General features: G+C 35.3%; 1 protein-coding gene across 3 annotated transcripts in view; it reads left to right on the plus strand.

The window, feature by feature from the left end:
- The window catches only part of CCSER1 (coiled-coil serine rich protein 1), a 452482-nt gene that overhangs the window by 273588 nt on the left and 163477 nt on the right, over positions 1 to 15417 (plus strand). For all 3 annotated transcript variants that reach the window (XM_042808390.1, XM_042808391.1, XM_042808392.1), the window contains one exon: positions 9241 to 9451. In XM_042808390.1, the coding sequence (XP_042664324.1) occupies positions 9241 to 9451 (211 nt within the window). The remainder of the gene's footprint in view (positions 1 to 9240; positions 9452 to 15417) is intronic.

The raw sequence follows: 15417 nt of genomic DNA on the forward strand, positions 1-15417 counted from the left end.
CAGCTTTGAGAAGCTTCTCACAGGGGCTGCTGCTATAGCCCCCTCTCCTGCTACCAAAACCCCCGCCACACACACAAGCCCAACACAATATTCTATGAGTCTCTTTGATAATATAAAACAAATGTATATATATGTACATGCACACATAGACACACATGCACAAGTACTCAGTTAGCAAGAGAACATGCTATTTGCAACTGCTGTGCCAGGAAGAGCATGAAATTTTTTATCAGCAAACTTCACTAAATAACTGGTGTATTTAAATAGCATTGGTGCTGGATTTTTCATGTTGCTTTGTTACTTTTGTTTAAATCAGGCTTTTGAAGTCACTGTGGCTGTTTGTATATTTGTCAGTGGAATTGGAAGTTTTGTAAAAGATTAATTCCATAATATTTCCTGAAAACCTTATAGAAGAATACAATTTAAACATTAAAAAAATTCCAGTAGATTGCTGTCTTTTAAGAACGGAAATATAGTAACATGCATGTTCTGTATTTCTTTATAAATTATGTCCCTAAATCCATCATATGCTTTCATATATTGGTCATAAAAGAGGATTTAACATAAAAGCTCTTTTAACAATAACATTAGGTTCCAACTATCTTATGTGATAATTAAATAGGATGGGTTTTAAAGTTGCTGTTTCTTCCTGACATATTAATCAAATTCCCTGTGTAAAGTAGATGGAAGGTATCCTCTGAATTTAAACACAACTCTTTTCTATTCATTATTCTTAAACTGTTAGAGGGCAATGAGAAGGAATACATTAGTTTAATCACATACTTTCACCAAAATGAAGATCCATTGTGTTGATTCCATTAAAGAATATTGAATGTTCTCTTCGCTCAGAAAGCTATGTTTGTAATTTCTGATTATTTTGGTGATTATATTACTGATTCTATATTTCACTATGTGAAAATGTACAGAGCTAATGATAAATTTTAGGATTACTAGTTGGAATTTTCTGAGTTTTAGAGTTTTAACTACCTAATTGTTGTACAGGGCATCCCTGAACTCTTAACTGCTCAGTTCCACTGATGTTTTAGTCCTCTTTCTTCTAGTCTCTGGCATTCAGCTGCCATCTAATCCTGTAGGCATGTGCATTTTTGCTGGTGGAAGAATGTGTGTGACTATAGCATGATAATTTATAGGATGATTGTTTAGATGTCTGTATCTGTTCTCAAGCCCTGGCATGGTCGGAAGCCAGGACATTTCTGTAATAAGACACAATCTGGGACGAGTCTCTTGAATCACCTGCCCAGGATGAAGGAAAGTAGGGGTTGGGATGTAAGAAAAGCAGTCATAATACTGAATGTGTTCCACTTTGGGTATTTTAGTAAATATTAATCAGATATTTAAAACTGACTGTTATGCATTAGAGATGAACCTCTCAGCTGACACAAGGTGTAATGAATTGCCTGCTTGCTTCACAAAAGTATTCTTAATGCTTAATAGCTTCATCAAAACATAATATAAGGGTTTACACAGTAGTAATGTGGTTAGGTGCTTCCCAGATATTTAAAATACAAGTCAGACAGGACTCAAAGTGAGTGGCTTGTCTCCTTTATATTGTATATGAATTTTCCACTTAATGTTCTGCTCTCACTGGAAGTCCATATTACCCATCTAACTTGTGCCTGGCAGAATTCACAGACAATGAGCAAATATTTGTTACAAATCCTGCTGTCCTTTTGTCTTTTAGTGGATTTAACCTTATCTGTTAACATACCTATCTCCCCGCCAAAGCCTGTATAACAGTTCTGTAGCATCTTACTGGGCACAGAAGGTCCTTTAAATATTTATATTTTTTTAAAAATTTAAAATATATATAATTTTGAGCAGAATTTTGAAAAGCCTTGGTAGCAATAAATGCTGACCTGTAGTAGGAAGTAGTTCAGAATTTGTTTTTTAGCAGGGGAAACTAGTCTGGTAACTGAATGAAAGGAGTGCAGTTTTTGTGCTTCTTGGAAGGCAGTCATAATTTCCAATATCCATCGTGATTTTCCAGCTTTTTTTAACATTTTTTAACCTCATAAAAACTTGAAGATTTTATGTTCCATTTGCACAATTTCTAAAAGAAAGACTCAAGCATTTAAAGCAGAGAGCAAAGGTGAGGATAAATTGTTTTGATCTAGAAGATGATGGTGGCGAAACTGATTTATATTTCTCCTTTCCTCCAGTACTGTGAAGTTTTCTCGGCACGCTTGAATGCCTGGCTTCTTTAATAGATTAGATCAAAATTTTGTTGTTCCAGTCCTGGGTCAGCTGAGTTGGTCAGCTCCGTGGAGTGCATTTGGAGTGAGATTTGGAGAGGATACCAAATGCCTTTAGCTTTTATCTGTGCTGAGGAATATCCAATCAGAAGTACGTAGTATTTACAAAGGCTGCAATGACTGTAGGTAGGTTTATCCTTTGTCCAAAGAAAAGGTAAACTTTCTTTTGTTTATATCCCAACAAGAGATGTAATGTGAGTTACTGCTTGCTCTTGTGCATAATTAGGCTGCGATTTATATTTTGTATGCCAGTTGTAAAGTAGTTTCAAGAATGATCCCCCCACTGAATTTTTGGGAAAAAAGAAATTTAAAAAGACTCAAACTCTACCAAACTCTTAATGCCCAGGTAGCCTCATTTACTTCTCCTAGTTTGTCTGTAATGTTTCATTTACTACTGCACTGTTAGTACTTGAAACTGAATAAACCCCGCCGGTCTTTTCCAAGCAGCTATTTTTTTGGACGTTATCTGATTCCTGTGTGGTGTCACATTATCTTATATTGTTATCACATTTAAATTTTCCTGATAGGTTCCAGGAGGAAGAAAATTACTGAAATCTCAAGTGTTGTGTTTTTGTACTAGATCAGGGGATATGAACAGAGCTCTTGACTCCTGTAGAATTTAGAAAAAGGAAAGAAATGCTTGACATGCCCTTATCAGTTGTAATTTACCAGTAGCTGAAAAATGGAAGGCTTTTTTTTCTTTATTTTTGTTTTCTTTTTTAATTTGATTCCGTATTTCATGATCACCAGGTTCTAGCCCAAAGGAAATCTTTATGTCTATGATATAAACCTTTGAAAGAAAAGGGTCTGTAATGGAAAAGGCTGACAGTCTCTTAACTTATAGCAGCACTAGCCATTAGACTTTGTGTGCACGTTTGTGTGTGGGTGCATAGTTTGATAGTGACAGATACCAAACATCATTTTTCTAAAAGGCTGACCTTGAAAAATCATAGCATCAGAGTACCAATAAGTGATACCTAGTTCTAAAAGCTGTAAAATGTCAAACAATATGTACCTTACGATATGGTGTGGTTTAATATTCTGAGATGTCATCTCTCTAAGTTCTGAAGCATTCTCTATTAGAACAGAAGTAACATTGAGAAATTGTGTGAGACAGAGCGGTATAAATTTTGATGCCAAAAAATGCTAATATGGGTAATTAGCCAAGTGTTTATGTTCTGGTTACCTTTTTATCTCTTCAGTATTGTAAAGGCTGCATTTTCAGAACTGAGTGAGGAGTTTGGCAGTTTTTATCCTCCTTGATCAGAGTTTGAGAATATTTAGGCACCTAGCAGTACATTATTTCATATGCCCATTGGAATATTAGGAATGTGCTTTTTAAAGTCTGTGCCTCAGTTCTGCTAAATATGGGGAAAGGCCTTTCCTTTTTTCCAGAATGTGTCCATGCATTTCAGTTGTAAACTGTTTGGAATAGAACATGTCTCTTACTAAAATGGATTAGTAAAACATTACTCAGAGATTAAGATTCAGTCTGAGATGATTATAGGCCTTGACTGTAATGTAAATCATTGTAAAGAGAGCCACAGAGTGCTTTGAACTGAATTTGGGAAGTGTTTGAGGTAGGCACGTTTTTCTCCAAAAGCCAGAAATAATTGCTCTTTATATGTCTGGTATGGTCCAACTGTGGGACCTTTCTCAAAATAGTAAATAGTGATTTTTCTAAAAGAGGATCCCTTTCATCTGTTTGCTGTTGGTGAGAAAAAAATAAAATTCTGGATTGGAGAAAAAGTGTAGATTGAAGTCTATCTAGATTTGTCTGAAAAAGGGTTTCAGGATGTAAACTCTATATGGAGTGAATAAAGTTTTTGTAGTGTAAAAGGACATGCTTCCTGGTGGGAGAAGTTATGAACAAATAAGAGGTTTTTTTCTGAAATGTTTATGAAGATCAAATTTATATGTGTTTATATATGAGCGTGTGTATGAATTTTGTAATTATACACATAAAAAATATAGGTGTGTGTATATATATATACACACATAATGTATTTATATATTAATATATGCACATACAGTTGCACACTCAAACACTGAAAGTAAGTGATTTAAGGCTTTTTCTAATAACCTGCTTTAGAAGATAAGACCTCAGGGAAGAAAGGAGGGCTGTTCAGCTCTTTCCATAGAGGCTGGGGTCTTTTGCTGTGCTTACAGAGCCTTCCTGAGGCCCACAGTGTTATGTGGGTTCTCTTCTGTTAAGCTGGAATCAAGAAAAGCAGACTCTGTGGGACCATTTATATTTGTTTAGTCTAATTCTGCTATAGCAACCTCTTGAGCACTGCTGATGAAAACTAAGATGATTAAACTCTACATAATCTGGGGATTTTTGTGTAAGTGAAGTTCAAATTACCGTAAGGTCTTGAAGTCATTGATCTAAGGATCAGTAAGAAGGGGAGAATAACTCAAAGTAGCTCAAGTTGCAAATCTTTGGGTCCTTTTTTTTTTCTCCTTTCAGTAAAATCCTTTAAAGAACAAGTTGTTCTTTTTCTACCTTCTTAAGTGAAAGAAGCTTTGAGAGGAGCTGCACAATTGTGTCTCTTCCTCAGTTAGTTAACACGCAGTTGCATTGGATTTATGGAGGCTATTAAAATGCTGGAAGTCACTGATTGATTATTTTAATGCTATCTCACTATTTCAATAAAGATTACTTTTGAAATAGAACTTTATCTTAATGGCACTACCGTTTTGCTAAATGTGGATATTGTAGCTTCTGATTTTTGTATCAATTAGAAAGGAGAAAATATATTCATGGTGTTCAGTGGGTATGTCCAGATACAACAAAAACAAGCCAAAGGACCCAAAGCACCATCAAGTTGCACACGTTTTCACCCTATTTAACATTTACAAATTTGTAACAAATTTTCTGTGGATTTTCAGACTTTATGGTGACAGTACTTCTACTGACATTAAGATTGCTTTTCTCTGTTGTCATTTGTGGTCGGCTTAGATGTGACATGCATCTGTATAGTAAGTATTCCACAGGCTTTAGGCTGACACCACTTGAGCAACTTGAGTTACCCTGTTTCCCTATGACATGGATCTAGAGGACTGGGCAGGGTTTTAAGTATGACTTCTGTCAGACATTGATCTTCATCAAACAGAATTTGAGAACCACTTTTTATCTGGGAAGTGAAGTCTGTAAGACCCAGGAGAAAACGAAGAGCAGCTTCCTACCACTCTTCTCAGCTGTGATTTGCCACTGCATCCACAGTTCACCACAGACCTTCCAAAACAGGCTGACTTTTCTCTTGCCTAGGAGTCTGGCTGGATTTCACATTTCAAGCTTGTAGCTTCATGGCTTCTAGTCATGCACAGAGATTTGAGATGATATCTACATGGGATGGTTTTTAGTGCACATCTGCATCACTGACATCCTCCAGAATGGAGTGGTCTCATCCATTTTGCCTATACTGACAACCAAACCATACCAGAGAATTGTTTGAAAAAGTGATAGCTGGTTTGGATCAAGCCATTTCAGAAATGCTTTAACACCGACTGACTTACAGAACCCAGGGACATTTTCAGGTATGGTTTCATTAAAGTAGAGACATAGCCTAAGTGTGTGTGTCTGTCAGGCCAATTTAGATCTCAGACAGGAGCCATATATTTAAAAGTGGCCAAATTACTTTTCTGAAATATTTTGCATTACTAATATAGGATTAGTATTGTCATTTGCATGAAATAAATTGTCTTTAGTCATTAAAGTAGACCTTTTGAGGCTTTTTATCCACAGTTTCAGAAGTTTGTCACAGGTAACATTTGTTTGTGAAGTGTTTTTATTACAATAAATGCATCTTTGGCAGGTAGAGGGAGCTGGCTATCTGTAAGGAGCTCTTGCACTACCAGTCAAAGAACCAGCCACTTCTCCAACTTCAGAGGCAAAGAGGTGTTTTAGTAGTAAAGGGAAACTTCTAATTTTATTAAGAACTTTTTTTTTTTTTTTTCCTTGCTAAATGTCTACTGCTGCTTTGAGATGAATTGCAGTGGATTACCATAATAGTACTGTAATAGACCACCTGGACATTGTTAATAATTAACTTGATGAAATATCAGTTCTGGAATGAATTTAAAATAAGCTGTTTCTTGCAGTGAGTAGAAGGAGTTGTATCAGACAGTAAAAAGTTTTTCTGTTACAGATGAGTTATATTCTTTCCAAGTAGTTCAGAGGTACTATATGATATGACTGCTCACTGTTTACCAACTCTGAGTTGCCATTTTCCAGTAGGAATTGAGTTAGATTTTAAACTCTTAGGACTGTGATATGTTATTATGGTGCTTTTCATACTTCAGTACAAGGTTCTGTATTTGAAAAGATGGTAATGTTGTGTGTTAAGCAGTGTGATGTCAGCATAAAGCCCACTGAAGTAACTGAAGATACTTTCTTCAGTTGAAATTAAGATTTGCTGTATTTCCAGAACATTTATAGTTTATACATAAATGCTATATCTCTTCCATGTGAGAGGGTGATAGTTCTCCAAGAGTACTGCTTGTTTCCTCATCAACGGGGCGGCAGGGCATTGCGACTGATACCAGGTTCTTCTCCCTGATAATGTGCTGTAAAAGACTCCTTCTGGGAGGTGTTATATCTTAAGTTGGTCCCTTCTCAGTGCCAGGATGTTACCCACATAACATGCTTGTTCAGGAGCATCTGGAAGATGAAACTTTGGTGGGACTTACAAAGTGAACGTGCAGAACATTCTAAAGGATAATTTGTCTCCCAGCCTGCAGGCACTGAGCAGGAAAAAAGAAGACCTTGTTGTTTCATCTTACTCAAATAATGTGCTTTTCTGACTACATAAATCTTACTCGTATAGATTCCAATATTTTGAGTATGGCTTCTTTTATAAACCTTTAAAGGTGGCCTATGTGATGAAACTTCAGTTAAAAGGTTTTTTTTCTTTGCATGATATATACCTGAGGCTTCTGTAAGAATTCAGATTTAATTGATTCATAAAATATCCTTCAGTCTAAAGCACCTTTGCCATCTACCTCATTATTATTTTAAAGGACTCAAAATATTTTACTCACAAAGTTGTCTCAATGTATTTAAAAATCAAACCAGACTAATTTCATTGTTTTATGAGAGTCTTGAAAAGTCTGGGCTAGAAAATTTTAGTTCCATTGGCCATCATGAGCATCTGTCCATATCTGTGATCTCTGTGGTACCTTTCTTGATCTAACACTTTGTCCCTACTGCACATGACATAGCTTGAAAAATATAAAAATGAACCCTCCATAAAAGATAACTCTAGTAGCCTCATTTCCAGTTTGTTAGTATGGTAATGAGAATTGCTTGTATTGAGAAATCACATTAATCCCTTTTTGTATGTGGTTCCTATGAAACCCAAATTAAGGAAAATTGTATGTGGAAAAATATTCTTTGTCCTTCCAAAATATGGCCATGCTTAACATTCAGAATCAGTTTTGTGTTTCATGAAAATTCAAATGGAACAGAAAATTGGAACTATACATTAAATGAATAATAATTGTAATTTTCTTCACCACTTATGCTAACATCTTTAATTGTAGTGAATTAATTTAGTATGAATATGGGTGTCACGGACTGCTGTTACAACACTTTAGTGATTTAGTAGTAATTAATATACTACTATTGCACAGTGCAACCACATTCTCAAATTTATTCTCCGTTCAGATTTGTCATTTTTACCCACTGGTTGAAGTACAAATAGGTACAAAATTAAAATTGTGAATGCTTTCATGCTGGAAAAATATTTAGTGTTTCTACTTACATTCTGTTCCACCAAAATGTCAAGTAATCTCTATTTAAATTATTTTTCTACTATTAAATATTTGGCTGATTGTGTCTGATTTTGGCTGATTGAATCTTTAGATCATAGAATCACACAGGTGGGAGGGGACCTCTGCAGGTCTCTGTTCCAAGCCCTTGCTCAAAGCAGGTCCAGTTAGAGCAGGTTACTCAGGGGCTTGCCCCATCATGTTGTGAATGTCTCCAGGAATGGGTGTCCCAGAGCATCTCTGAGACCTTGTTCCTGTGTTTCGCCACCCTCATGGTAATAAGCCAGTAAATAAATAAATAAAGTTCTTATATCTGGTCACAATTTCCTGTATTCCAGCTTCTGTCCATTGCCTTTCAACCTATTGCTGCGCATCCCTAGGGACAGCCTGGCTCCATCATCTCTGCACCCTCCCAGTGGGGACATTGCTCTGGTCAGCAATGACAATCCCTTCTTCTCTTTGGAAGACTGAGCAAAGCTGGCTCTCTTAGCCTCTCATTTATTGTGTACTCCAGCCCCCTCACCACCTTGTTGGACTTTGCTGGACTTGCTCCAGCATGACAAAGTCTTGTAGTTACCTTGCTCTGATATTAAAGGAAGATAGTATGTCTGCAGCAAAATAATGGTATTCTGTTACCTCCAAAGTCCATCAGAACCTTTCTCAATATTTCTGTTGGATTCTTAACCACCAATTAATGTTGTTTTGTTTCACGTTTTGCTTAAATAATTTCAATGGTTAGCTAAACTTCAGCGTGAGTACAGATTAATTAAATGTCACATTCCATTTTATAGAATAGCAGGTTCATCTTATGTCACTGGGACAGCCCAGAAGGGAGTATTTTCTTTTTGAGTTCTAAGTCAAAGCATAGGAAGAACGTGATTTAGCTTTTGAAAGTTCATGACAGATTCATTTGTTCATAAAGCTGAACTGAAATTAAATAGACCCATAGCAGTTTTTCCCATAGGGTATTTTGTTTTAAGAAAATGGCTTTCTTTTGATGGGTGTGGGATAGAGCATAGTTTCAATTCCTAACACCATATGGCTATATGTACATTAAAAAGGCCATTTATGCTAGCAGGCTTAAAAAGTGAATGGGTAATATCTCTTTAAACTCATGGAAGAAAAAGCCAAAAATTGTGGACCTCTTTTTCTTTTTAATATTTCGGTGTTGTTTTTTTCTGTTTTCTCCTGTAAGGAACCTATCTCTGAAGCTGTCAAAGGATGTGGACCAAGGAGAAGCCAGGCACCCTCGTGTTAGCCAGCTGGCTGGCAGCCCAACCGTGGAGTGGCCTTTTAGTGGTCTGGACGAAGGTGGAGGCATTGAATCTTTGCCCTTCAGACTGATGCTGCAAGATTGCACAGCTGTAAAGACATTGCTTCTGAAAATGAAGAGGGTTCTTCAAGAAGTAAGCACCCACTCATTTGTTAAATTAATAGCTTTCAGCATTAATGAGTTAAGAGGCAGAAGAGGGTCAGAAAAGTTTATGGACTTGATGTCTTTTAATAGGTCTTAAATATATGGAATTGATGCAGAAGTATAAATAGTAGTGCCTCAACATGATGGAGGTCAGAAAGTTTATATTATAGCAGAATTTAACTGATGCTGGCATTTTGGTATACAGAGTATAAAGCTTTTCTTGAGTGTCTACCAAAAAGTGGGCAGGGGAGACAAACTGCTTTAGATCAAAATAAATTGTAGTGTTTTACTCAGTGTTTTAGAGCTTTTCCATTTTCTTACTACATTTGTTAATCAGTATGAAGTTGCATGCAATTTATTCAGAGGGGAGATGCAAAGGAAAAAGTTTTTCTTTCAAGTAACAGTACTAAAATTAAAGGTTACTAGCTTGAGTTTGTAAATGCTGCCTGAAATCAGATTTCTTTAGTCCATTCTAAGAATTTCAAGAGTCCTGGCTTGTCCTGTCCTGCAATATTCTCCTGCTTCCTCCCATGGACTGCTGGTGTTGTTCTGAAAATTTTCTTTTGCATGTAGTTCATTTTAAGATTTTAGAAGAAATGAAATTATTGTTGGTTTGGGTTTGTTTGTTTGGTGGTTGTTTTTTTTTTTTTTTTTGGCACTTTCCAGCTGTGGAGCTTTGCCTCAGATACATTTTTGACAAGCTTTCATCTTTGTGTTGGTGAAGTGCATTGTGTGTCTTCTTTAAGATCTATTAAAAAGATATATTTTTTTTTTTGTTTTTTATCTATATAGCTCATAGAATTACAGAATAATCTAAGTTCATAGGGTGCTCTGGAGGTCCAACCCCTTTACTCAAAGCAAGGCCAACTTAGAACAGGTTGCTCAGGTCCTTGTCCACTTAAGTTTTTGGTACCTTAATCGGGTTTCCAAATTGTCTCTGGGCAACTATTTCAATATTTGACTATATCGTTGTAATTTTTTTCCCTAAGATATAATCAGAATTTCACTTGTTGCAACTTCATCATGATGAATTTCACTTGTTGCAACTTCATATGATGAAGTGCTAGTCACTTAATGGAGACATTTAAATACTAAAATAAGGCTTTGGCAAGTTTGTTTTTTTTTACTACTCACTTCTTGATCATCTGTATCTAAATTCAACCAATTGTTGTCCTGTCTGAGAAGCTTTGTCAAAGGTTTAGCCACGATAATTGTTCATTAGTCCTCCTAAATAGCATGCTTTTGCTAGATGACAAGCCTCATGCCTTCCAGTTCCCTTCAGTTCACTAGTACCTTTATGGATGCTATTGAGCTTCTTAATGGACTTTTGTTTTGCTGAATCCAGAACTGAAGTAATTAATTCTCAATCAGTTCCTGCTTAAATAATGTCAGAATGTAGAGTGCATTTAAAGATTCTTGTCCACCAAGAAGGATTTGTAACCCTATTATGTATGAGAATAAATAATGAGAATTGTAATATTACACAATATAGCAGTTCTAACATTCAGCTGGTAACACTGGCAGCATGTTCTGTTGCTTCTAGTGTGAATAATTCTATGTTTTGGTCAGAAAAGTTATTTTTTACTGTGATGGTATGCATGTGACTTTTATTTTTAACTTACTAATTTCCATTAAATTTGTGTAAGAATCTACTGTGATTTTCTATATGGAGATATGTTGTACTTTATAGTACTTCATCTTTAAAAACATTCACCAGGTGATCTCCACACAAGAAACATGAAGTATTTTATGTGACTCACTCGTGTCTAGTTACTAATACCTCCTTATGTAACTCATATTGATTTTATTTTTTCATCATAATAATTCGGTCTTTTACTTGTTCCTTAGTATCGTATAATTTCCACCTCCCCATCTGACTGTAACAGTGACATTCTGTCTTTTCCTTTTCTTTTGTTTTGCTTTCCTTATGAAATCAAAATAGCTTTTGTCTAATTCTACAGTTGGATATGTGATGCATATGTAATATATGTGTGCTGTAATTTACGTCCCTGTTTTTCAGCACTTTTGAGATGGAATATCCTAGTAGTAGTATACGTTGTTCTGGTACACAGCTAAACAAAACTCTTCCATAGATAGAATGAAAGGACCAATTTGATGGTCAAAAACTTTTGCTACCTTGAGTTGTTATTTGTATTTTGTTTTTTAATGAATGACTTGCATAATATCAGTGATAGAAAAGATATGGAGAATGCTGTAAAATGGTATGGAAGCGTACTTTTTAGTAGCCCCATTTGAAAAATAGCTGTTTGATATATAGTGCAATATTCCAGTTTTACTCATATAAATACACATACTGATTCTTGAAACAAAGTTACTCTATTCAAGGACATTGGTAAACTACACAGTTTTCATCTCTTCATAAAGAGTTAACAAACCCGACCACTATACAGTGAGCATCATCCATAGTATAATTGCAGGAGAGTGAAAGAGCAGTAACAACAAAATATTTACATGAAAATATTAGGAATTAAACCAAAACCGAAATATTATTCAAAAGAACATAAGCAGCTAGTTTGAACAACCAAAGAGAAGATGACCTTGAAATATATTACAAATTGCTATTGGAATGACACAACTTGATTATCTTCAGAAATACAGACATTTATACATTTATGTCACTTTTAAATTATTAGCGAAAGATTCCGGGAAAATATAATTCCATCAAATTGAAATATTGTCTTGAAGAATCTGATAAATAAGTCATCTGAATATATTTGGCAGGCAGTTTCCATGAAGAAGGTACTCTACTTCCATTGTAACTAAATGTAATTTCTTCATCCAAAAATCACTTCCACCCCAACCAATATTATAAATCAAACTCACAACAGTACAGAATTAAAAGAAGTAAATGAAAAGTTCTTTCCTTACTGTGGAACGCTCATGTATTTTTAGATGTAGTCAAACATAGTCTCTGGCAGGCTTATATGGTATAGAAGTGAAATATTTTATGCCTATCACAGTAAAAAATAAGTATATTTATTTATAAAAATAATATGTCACATGTTTTTGTCCACTTTAAAAAATATACAAAGCATACAATCTACATGGGGGATAATTACACATGAGTTATCAGAAAAAAAGGTGCAGTATTTCTGTTTTATAGATGATGTTACCCATTGAAGAAGAAATTACAGTAGTGTACACCTCTTTATTGAAAAATAATATGTTAATTGAGTTAAAATATTAGCCCCTTTATTCAATATAATCCTTCTTCTTAAGCACTGAGCACTGCTTCTAAGGAATAATTTAATTATGATCTGCCAAAATGTAATACTAGCTAGTACAATATGCTATTTTTTTTTTCTGTTGCAGTTGCTCGTAATTGATCAATCTAAATGGAAAAACTGCATATAATATATGCTGTACTGTGCTGCAGATTTATAAAGCTTTGGGTTTAGCTTGTTATTAGTCTTATCGTGAAAAGGGAAATTGAAGACATGGCAGTAACTTGCAAGATTGAGAATGTTATTAGGTAACGTATTTAGTAAAAGACTAATGAATGATTGTTCAATTAAGAGAATTAATTACCATTTCACTTTCAGTGAAAAAGCCTTGAAAATGACTACTAATAGGTCTTTATAGCTTTGGCCGTGCAAGTCTCATAAGGCAGATTGCCCCCTAATGTTTTGAGAACCTCATTGAACAAAGCTGAAGATAGTCTGGAGGACCCTGGTACATGAGGAAACATGGTGATCCACCAGAAATTGGTCCAGAAAGTATGTCTGAATCTGTTTGGCAGCTTTTTCTCATGGGTGTTGCATTTCTGGTGGACAAATCTGCAATAAATGGAGTAACCAAGGCTTGTGGGCTGCATAATTTGATGAAAAAGCATTACCAGAAATTAGCAGCACAGGCAACTTGATAAAAGCCACTTCAGCATGTAAGACAATACAAGCTGTCGCGTAGCCTGTCTGTGATTTACAAATAGTTCTTGGTCTCCCTTTTCCCTCCATCTCACTGATGTTTATTGAACTGTTTGTTGTTTTGTTTTGTTTTTTTTTTTTTTTTTTTTCCCTCAAAGTATACTTGATGTTGACCTTTATCTCTGTAATAACTCCTCTCATTCGGGAAAAAAAAAAAAAAAAAAAAAAAGACAACAAGAAAATGGGGAGTTGGATGGATGAAATTGGTAGGTTCACCCTCTCCTAAGAAATGGATTCTTCACTTTTTGACTTCAGATAGGCCTTTCTGCTCTGCACTGGTCTTCAACTCTGAGTCTTTGTCATCTTTTCTCCTCCATATGCTGTCCTATACTTTCCGTGTTTTACTACATTTCTGGCCGCCAACTGATTAGATATAGTCAATGAGCTTCTAAAAATTAGACTGTAGCTTCTTCCTCACTTATTGCTATCAACAATAATGAATATATAATGCCGCTTTCCCAAACAATAGATGGGCTTTCCTGTACTCTTCCAGATAAGACTGAAATTATTTCCATCTATTAACTTTTTAATGGTTTGATTTATAGCTAACTGAGGCAATGTCAAAGGCTGTCTAATTGAGAGGACATGTAAGGTCTTTGCCTTCCTTGAAATCGTTGGTAGAACATTTCAGGTGGAGACATATGAGGAAAACTTGTGCGGTTTTGGTTTTGTGCCTGGCAAGAGAGGGTCTTTATGCTGAAATAAACACAGTGAAAAAATACAGCTGTTTGGGGAAGGAATCCATTTAGTTGGTGGTAATGCGTTTTTGTTCAAACCTGAGATGTTGAACTTGTTGATTCTTTTCAATAAAGATGTCCCAATATTGGGACATTCAATAAAATTAAAATCTTGCCCACATTTAAGCTTATTTCTACAGGTCACATTTCCCCATTATTCTTTATGAAATATATAGGTTATCAACTATGTAATTCTACTTTTAGATATTTTTATGGGGCTATTAGAAGTGACCTTACTGGTTGCTAATCTAGAAAATTAAGATACGTTGTCTGTACGTTTGTGTAATTTGGAATATAAATTATTCAGTGCATGCCCATGCTTCGTTCACAGCTCTGCAAAACACCATGCGGTTTGTGGAGCTTTAGAAACTGAAGCTAATTGCTATGATTAGCAATAAGGATAAGTCACTCTGGATGTATATTGCATATTGTGTTTTACTAATTAATCATTTATTTTACTGAGGGATATTGCAGCTGTCTGTGGCTGTCATTAAAACTTAATGTGTCCAATACAGTGTTTTTAGATTGCACTTGAAAAAGATTAGAACTGTGGCAAATTATGTCAAAACCACTGTGAGACAGGCCATGACAGTTGCTTGAGACTTAGGGGACAGAGTGAGACCACTCAGTCTGCAATTAGCCGGTCAGATATCACTGGCTACGTTACTTCTCCCCATGCATCCTTCACCTCATCAGTAAAATAATCATAATTATACAGTGTTCTTTTATGCTGCACTTGCAACCTACTAATGGAAAGTACTAAGAGAAAGCTAAGTGTTGTTTGCAATATTTCATAGCCTGATTGCTAAGCAATATGGAATTGGCCTTAAACTATGGTTTTTAAAGACATTAAAGTGTTTCCTGCAGTCCGCTATGAAATGTATTGTGTTTACTAATATTGTCTATTAGCCACTTAGGAAGCAATTGCAAATTTAATACACTGTAAAATAATGCAGGTTTTCTTCCTTTAAGTAACTTTGTAATTAACCACTGTAGCATTACTGATTTATTCAACAACTCTGCATTTAATGCAGTCCCTTTTATCAAGCAATTCATGCTGGAAATTGGTAATTCCTTCATTTCATGGTGTGTTGACACTGGATATACCCATAAATTTAAATAACTAATAATAAAAATGTACCAGATTTAGTAATAGGATTTAACTTTATTGTATTAAATTGCTTTTTCATTTGGAAATATACATAGGTATACACTTGCTCAGATACTTGCAAAGAGAGAGCAGAACAGCCCATTGGCAAACTTTGTGTGTATTT

Source organism: Tyto alba, unplaced genomic scaffold (genome assembly GCF_018691265.1).
Source record: "Tyto alba isolate M040663 unplaced genomic scaffold, T.alba_DEE_v4.0 Super-Scaffold_6, whole genome shotgun sequence".
Classification (NCBI taxonomy): Eukaryota; Metazoa; Chordata; class Aves; order Strigiformes; family Tytonidae; genus Tyto; species Tyto alba.